The 7,727-nt window shown below is 60.6% G+C and overlaps 1 protein-coding gene and 1 long non-coding RNA gene across 2 annotated transcripts in view; both read left to right on the top strand.

Moving 5' to 3' along the window:
- The first annotated feature begins 1,174 nt into the window (after window positions 1-1,174).
- On the top strand, window positions 1,175-6,406 carry LOC118013901. The gene is made up of 3 exons (XR_004680148.1): window positions 1,175-1,276; window positions 2,045-2,171; window positions 5,280-6,406. It is a non-coding gene; the product is annotated as an uncharacterized LOC118013901 (long non-coding RNA).
- Window positions 6,407-7,445: 1,039 nt separating this feature from the next.
- MEX3A (mex-3 RNA binding family member A) overlaps window positions 7,446-7,727 on the top strand; it is a 5,681-nt gene continuing 5,399 nt past the window's right edge. The window contains exon 1 of the mRNA XM_035009572.1: window positions 7,446-7,717. Coding sequence (XP_034865463.1) covers window positions 7,528-7,717 — 190 coding nt within the window. The 5' untranslated portion in view covers window positions 7,446-7,527. The remainder of the gene's footprint in view (window positions 7,718-7,727) is intronic.

Raw genomic sequence — 7,727 nt, 5'->3', positions numbered from 1 at the left:
CAGCGTGGGGCTGGCGAGGGGAGGAGAGAGATGGAGCTGGGTGTGGAGGGTGGCAGGTGAGATGGAAAAGCAGAGGGACAAGTTGAATATTTGGTGGGGCTGGCGGGCTGGCGGGGAGTATGAATGAGCATGCCCAGCTTCCAACAGCAGACACTGACTGGGCACCTCCTGTGCGCTGGGCGCTGGGCCTGGAGCTGGGAAACAGGAGTGGGCTAGATCCAGTCCCTGTGCTCAAGGAGAGCCCAGTGGACTGCGGAGACAGAAACGTAAACAGACGGTTATAGTACAAGGTAGTGAACGATAAGGGAGATTTCCCAGGGAAACTGACATTGAACCAGCAGTAGGCAGGCGAGGGGCCAGGGAACCGCAGATGGGGCAGCACAGGCCGCAGCTGGGTGCTGAGCAGGACAGGGTGTGCTCGAAAGCCCTGAAGGAAGGCCCAGGTGGCTGGAGCGGAGAAGGGGAGGGAGGGCAGAGCCAGTGGGACAGGTGGGCAGGGCCAGAGCAGAAGGGCAGTCTAAACCACACCGAGGAGTTTGGTGTCCAATCTAATGGCATGGGGAGCTAATGCAGGGTTTTCAGAAGGGGAGTTTCATGACCCGATTAGTTTTTAAAACGACCTCTCTGGCCACGGTGTGGAATGGAGCTGCGGGGAGAGGAGGCAGGAGTGGAGGCGGCTGCAGGCCGGGGACGCTGCCAGCTTCATCAGGAGGGTAGCAGCAGGGGCAGGAAGCCGATGGGTTTGGGAAGTGTCCAGAGGTGTAGCCGGGAGGCCTGGCTGATGGGCTGGATGGGAGGAAGTTAGGGGAAGGCAGGAATCATACCGACTCCAGATTCCTGGCTTGAACCACCAGGTGGGTGGGATGCCATCTACCGGAAGCAGGGAGCTGGGGGAGGAGCAGGTCCGGACTGCGGTGGCAGACCCAGTCCTCCCAGCCCAGGGCTCCTGTTTCCTCCTTGGGGGCTGCTGGAGGAAGGCCTGGAGGACGTGGGACAGAGGAAGGGGATGGGGACGGAGGGGAAGGGCTCACCACCTCACACCTTTCTACCCCACATCCGGCTTTCTTTGTCTTCTGGTTTCGGGCTGGGGAGAGGGAGGGGGAGGGGCACCTGGCAGTGACCACCACCACCAGAACTGACATGATGTCCCTGTCTGCTGCCTGTGTCCCCCCACAGAACACCGTCACCTGCCCGGTTCAGTGCTGTTCCTCCAGAGCCTACAACAGCAAGTGTTCAGCATAGATTAACTGGACAAGAACAATTAACTCCTTATTAGGTACGTATTACTATCGTCACTCCCCTTCAGACCCAGGTCAGTTGGAGTCAAAGGTCGGTTCCCTTAGCCTGTCCCTTGAACAGTGTCTCCCAGGGACTCGGGAGGGCAGCTGGACATGAAGCCATTTTAAGCAACTGGAGGGGGCTCAGGATGACCGGGGCAGCTGGTGTGACCAGGGGCATGCCCAGCCTCAGCCACCGGGGTTTCCACCTGGAGTCAGGAACAGACTGGCCTCCCGTGTGTGGGTGCCCTGCCCGCAAAGGGCGAGGTGGAAGCTCCAGGTGACCCCCGAGGAGGCAGGGCTGGGCTTAGAGCCCCGGCAGGCGGGGTAGAAACATCTGGGCCCTAGTGTCCAGTCTGGACTGGAGCCGCTCCCAGCAGTCGGCCTGCAGCGCCACCTCGTGGTCGAGGCTCAAAGATGCTGGTCCTCCACCTGAGCCCTGCTCCTCAGGACCCAGGCCAGCTGGCCACCTGCCCCACCAGCAGGCCTCCCTGGGCACCTCTGGCACCAACCTCCAGTGGTCCCTCCAGTCCTCTCCCTTCGTAGTAACTTCACTCATCCTTCAGGGACTCCAGATGCACTCCATCCTGGAAGCCTCTCCAAACTGCTCCAGCTTCAGCAATCACTCCCTGCCTCCAGGCGCTCACTGGGTGTCACCATTTTCCTTCTGGGGTCCTAAGCTAGGCGGTCCGATTCCTCTAGCTCCCAACACCGGAGGGTCCGCTTACCAGCTGTGTGACCTGAGCTAGCTCCTCAACCTCTCTGAGCCGTAGGTCCCTAATGTGAGGCAGAGGTGGCATTTCCAGCCTCACGGAGTTGTGAAGAGGATGAAATGAGATCAAGTCTGTAAAGGCCAACAAGAGAGCCTGGCAGTCAACAGGCACTAGGGAAATGGTGAGTCCTTTTCCACCCCTGTCTCTGACTTCCTCTTCCCTTTTCTAAAAAAGACAGCCTGGTGGAACAGAAAGCATAAGAGAGTTACAGGACCTGGGTTCTCCTTCTCTGTAAAATGTGGCCATTAGGTAACTGATGAACGTGTTCGAATGCTCATTCATTCATTCATTTATTCAAATTCTACTCCACCAATGACATTCTCTGCAACCAGCAGGTGATTTGCATCTGCTAATTCACCTGTGTCTTACACGTCAGTATCCCCTTTGGTCTCTAGCTGGTGCCTGGCATGGAGAGGGTGCTGGAAAAGTCCCTCCTCGATAACCTAGCAAGGGCATGTTTACGGCCTCCGCCTCCCTGCCCCAAGAGAGCACCCTGCCTGGGCTGGCACCAGCTGCCCCTCCCCCTCCCTCTCCCCAGCCCGAAACCAGAGCTGGCGCCACTGGGTGAGGAATCTGGGGACCAACTGTCACAGCTCCGGTATCACCCGCCTCCCGGACGCCAGGGTCCAGCCCTGAGTCCCAGAGGGGCCCTGTCAGCCAGCTGTCCTGGGGGACCCTGGCTCCACCCCAGCCCCTCTGAGCTGCTCTCCCTAGGGAAATCAGAGAGTGCAGGGGACCCGGTGGGGGTGGGGTGCTGGAGTGGGCCCAGGGGAAGGGCAGAGTCGTCTGTCCAGGTCCAAACCTCAGACCAGGCTTCAGACCCCTTGGTGACGGGTCCACAACAGCGGGAGGACCTGTAGTGGCCTCCTCGCTCCTCCATCTCTGTAGCCTCCAAGTCCCACAGACCGTTTGCCCTCACGCCTAATCCTACATGGCCACATTCTCTGGGTCACATAGGCTAGTTTCTGTGTCTTGCTGAGGACAGAGATCAAATCTGATATTTCTTCTGTGTGTCCTACAGAATTTTACTTAATACATTCTCATTGGCTGAAATCAATGAGATCGTGTGTTTCAGCAGCGGAGAGCAAACGGGCCACACTCTCGGCAGGAAACACGGTGTTTGTTTATTTATTTATTTTAAAGATTTTATTTATTTGACAGAGAGAGACACAGCGAGAGAGGGAACACAAGCAGGGCGAGTGGGAGAGGGAGAAGCAGGCCTCCCGCGGAGCAGGGAGCCCGAGGCGGGGCTCGATCCCAGGACCCCGGGATCACGACCTGAGCCGAAGGCAGACGCTTAATGACTGAGCCCCCCAGGCGCCCCAGGAAACACAGTGTTTAGATAGCTGAGTGGACTTCCCCTAGGGAGGGGTATTCAGACAAGAAAAGGGAGACCCTGAAACACATAGGAGAGGAGGCCCCGCTGCCTCGGACAGATGGAGCGGAGGGGGAGACGCTAGGATGCCCTCCGTTAGGGCCAGCCAGCGCTGTGGGCAGCTCCCTAGGGGGTCTATGCTAGGCGTGTGCCCCATCCTTGGTACTTGCATAGATGATGATATCTGCTCAGGAAAGAGAAGGGACACAGCTCCACGCACAGACAAGCACAGTCCGGGTCACCCACCCCGTTCCTGTCCTGCAGCCTCCACACGAACCCTGTGTTCTGTGTTCGTGCCCGTGTGGACACGCAGACAAGCACACTTGCACACAGATACACCTGCGTGTAGACACACACTGCACATAGAGCCGACGCAACAACTCCACGGGGTCCTTTGTTCCTTGGGCCTGAGGCTAGGAGGCCGGCCCGCGTGCGCACTCACACGCCAGACAGACAGAGTTTGCCTGCATTCCAGTCCTCAACAGGAATTATTTTTGGAATTACATGCTAGTTGTTTGGGATCATCTTTTCCCTGCAAGGCCAGATCTAGAACTGGCTTCCAGTGACCCATGGTGGGTCGGGGTCTCCTCCAGTGCCTGAGAGAATGAACGAATGAAAATGAATTATCGAGGACCACAATCTAGCTAAAGTCCTGCAAGGAGAGAGCAACCAGGGCCAGAGCACTAACACTGACTGAAGGCCTAAGAGGAGACAGGCACTGTGCTAGGGACTTAGTTTTCCATTTCAGAGGTGAGGAAATTGAGGCTCAGCAGGAAATGATTGCCCGAGGGGCAGAACCAGCAAGCAGCATGTATGCCCCCGAGGCCTGCTTCTGTCTCAGACAGCATGAGGCTTCGAATGTGCAGTTAGGTCAACACGCCCTTACTGAGCTTCAGTTCTGGGCAGGGCTGTGTGCTCGGCACTGGGAGGCTGGGGTGGAGGATGAGGACAAAGAGGAAAGACAGTCCTGTCCTCTGGGGCCCTGAAGTGGGGAGATACGCCACCCACACACCTTTCTGGTCACAAGGCAGACAGTGAGGGGTGGGGTGGGGTGCGCATAGCCATCTCTTTCCAAGCACAACTGTTTAAGTAAGGCCCTCGGCCTTAATTCCGGATCGGGCAGGCAGACGGGAGGAGGAAGAGGAGGGCCCGTGGGCAGAAACCTAGCTTGGGCAACACAAGTGTCAGCGGAAGAAGGGATCCCCTGAACAAAGGAGGCCATCAGCCTCCGGGGGAGGCAGGGAAGGACTCATGGAAACCCCGTCCCACGGAGCCTGGCTCCTTAAGTGCCCCTCCTGGGCTCCTCTGCCACCTGGGCAGTCTGGCAGTCCCCGCCCTGGGGGGACATGCCCCTTACGCTCTGCAGGCACACGCCCACGCGTGCACTCATACACCCCCAGCCTGCCCTCCAGTTGCACACCTTCACGTTCGCCTCTCCCACCTTGGGTATTTGGAGCCTTAGCGGGACCCCAAGGATGGACATGGTGCATGAACGCAAGCAGGGGGTTGATGTGTCTTTGTTGGATATGGGAGGTGGGTCCAGCAGGGACCTCAGCCTCCCTATCCTACTCCTTAATCTACCCCTTCCCATTCAGCAGCTGTCTCCCTCCCCACTCACACACACTTGTTTCTGTCCTTTGTTTTCCACCCTGGCCAAATCCCCAAGGCTTCTTTGGTCATTAACCTCCCGCTTTAATTAGCTTAGTGGGGAGGAAAGGGGAAGCAGGGCAAATTCAGGGGTGGGTGTCAAGGGGGAATCTCATTTTGGTGGGGACAGGAAGGCTAAGACCAGCTGGTGACAAAAATGCCTGGCTCACAATAAGTCCTATGCAACTGTTTGCTATTTCTCTTAAGGTGAAAACCAGTCACCTGGGCCACAGAGGAGGAGCCTCCCCCTGCAAGAGCCCCAGGCCCCGGTGGCACGGTCCCCCCAGGCCGTGCTCCTGGGGCAGAAGGACGGGTGACAAGAGCCCACCTCTCCACCCCCTCTCCCACTCAAGCCATAAAGCTTGTTGTTAATGTTACGTGGATGCCCCCATCCAAGGGGCACCCCTGCCCCACTCTGGGGCCCTCCACAGGTTCCTCGCCGGGGCTCCCCTCCCCTAGACCTTCTGCTGAGCAGCAGCCCTGCAGTGTGCCGACCCCTCCTGAGGCCCCCACCCTCCCACTGGCGCTCAAACCCACTCTTTCCAAGCACCGACTTAGTGAGCTGGGCTTTGCCGCTCAGCGGTCACGACCTCACAGTGCGGGCTCTGTGAGGCCACCCCCTCTGCTGCCCGCCTCCAAGCAGGACTTTACCTCACAAACCAGGTCAGATGTTTGGTTTCCAAGGCACTCCAGAAAAGGACACCTGGCCACAGCAGTTCACCCACCCATTCTTACACAATTATTTTGGGAAGTTCTTCTCAAAGCCCAACCCCGAGGCCTCAAGCTGCAGTGCCATCCTCTCTGGTCTTGGGAAAGACCCGGGCATAAAAAGGGTGACGAAGGAAAGGCTGGAGATGCGAGGGAAGGGGAGGAGAGGAGGCTCATTACACTCCGACTTCCCCGAACTCTCTCTAGAAGCACCCAACTGCCCAACTCACGCCTTAAAAACTTACTTTTACTTTCACCCAATGTTCAGAGTCAAAGGAGCTGCATTAACGGGTTTTCAGTGGGGGGAGAGGTGGGTGAGGCCAAGGGGAATGATGGTGGAGGCCGGAGAACAGACAACCCCACCCCACCCCCAGCCGTGTGCGGGGCCCGGGCCTGAAGGAAGTTTGGGGCCCGAGTCGACCCCGTCTCTCCTCTCTCCTTCTGTCGCGCCCTGAGCTCGGGGTTCTCCCCCCAAACTGTTAAGTGCCATCTTGCCTTTAAGACTCCCCCTGCCTCCCCGCTCCCTGCCCTCCGCTTCCCCCCTCTCCCTCCACCCGCCCAGCCTCCACAGCCCGCCAGCTCCCCTCTGCCGCTCGGAAGGACGAGAACTAACTCACCTCCCAGTCGGTGCCTCTCAGATCTCCGAGGCTGGGGGGCGGGAGGGCATGGGGGGGCGGCCCGCCGCTCGGTGGGGAGCAGACCCCGTCCTTTGCCCGGGGGTCCCGCCCTCCAGCCCCGCAGCCCATCCTGGCCTCCACCGCGTGCACGGCCCGGCGGCGCCCGCATCGCGCTGCGGGCTTTGTCTGCTCTGCGGGGAGGCTGTCCCCGCGGCCCGCAGCCGGGACGACTCAGGGGAGGGAGGGGCGGGGAGGCAGCGCGCGGGGAGGGGGCGAGGCCGGGGAGGGGGCCGCGGCGACCGGGCCAGGCCGCTCCCGCCCCCTGGCCCCCTCATTACCATAAGAAAGGGGGGACCCCGGGCCGGCCGGGACGGGGTGGGGTGGGGTGGGGCGGGGGTGGGAGCCCGTCTGCGGAGGGGGCGCTCCGTTAGCCTTTTCCAACCCGCTCCGTTTCCGTCTCCCCGCGCCCGCCCCTCGGAGAAATTAGGGACCTCGCCTTCCACCCCGCCCCCCGCTCTGCCTCCGAGCGGGGCTAGAGACCGAAGGCACGTCCCCATCCTCCGCGGGGCTAGGAGCCCGAGCTCGCGCCCCCGAGGGCGGGAAACTACAACTCCCGGCATGCCCCGAGCGCCCCCGCGCCCCCCCGCAGTTCCATGCTGCTCCATCCAGTTCATTTAAAACAAAAGAGTTTGAGCGCTGGAAGGGGCTGGGCTCGACTGGGGGCCACTGGGCGCCGCTCCCGGACCGGGGCTCGGTGCGGGAGCCTGAGGGGGGCGTCTGGACGGCGGGGCCTAGAGCCGCCCGGGTCCGAGGCGGGAGGGGTGGGGGCCGAGATCCCGCAGCCCCCCGCCCCCCGTCACCCCCGGAGAGGAAAGGAGAGCTGCTTCCTCGGTTTTGCTTCTCTTTCCCCCCACCCCCACCCCGGGGGCTGGGGCGAGGGGAGTCGGGTTACAGGGTGTTTGGGGAGGGGGGCTTAGGGGGAGGGTCTATCTTTCTATCTCGCTTTCTTCCCCCCTCCCCAGTTCTTTGTTCCCCCCTCCCCACACGCCCCCCTCCTCTCCCCTCCCCTCCTCTCTCCTCTTTTCCCTTCCACCACCTCTCTCCCTCTCTCCCCCAGCTTTTGTTTCGCCATGCCTAGTCTAGTGGTATCTGGAATAATGGAAAGAAATGGGGGCTTTGGAGAACTAGGATGTTTCGGGGGAAGCGCTAAGGACCGAGGGCTGCTGGAAGACGAGCGCGCCCTTCAGCTGGCTCTCGATCAACTCTGCCTCCTGGGTTTGGGGGAGCCCCCCGCCCCCACGGCGGGCGAGGACGGGGGAGGTGGGGGGGG

Source organism: Mirounga leonina, unplaced genomic scaffold (assembly GCF_011800145.1).
Source record: "Mirounga leonina isolate KUSES-001 unplaced genomic scaffold, KU_Mleo_1.0 Mir_154, whole genome shotgun sequence".
Taxonomy (NCBI): domain Eukaryota; kingdom Metazoa; phylum Chordata; class Mammalia; order Carnivora; family Phocidae; genus Mirounga; species Mirounga leonina.
Note: the sequence above shows the minus strand (reverse complement) of the source record. Positions and strands in the feature narration are given on the sequence as shown.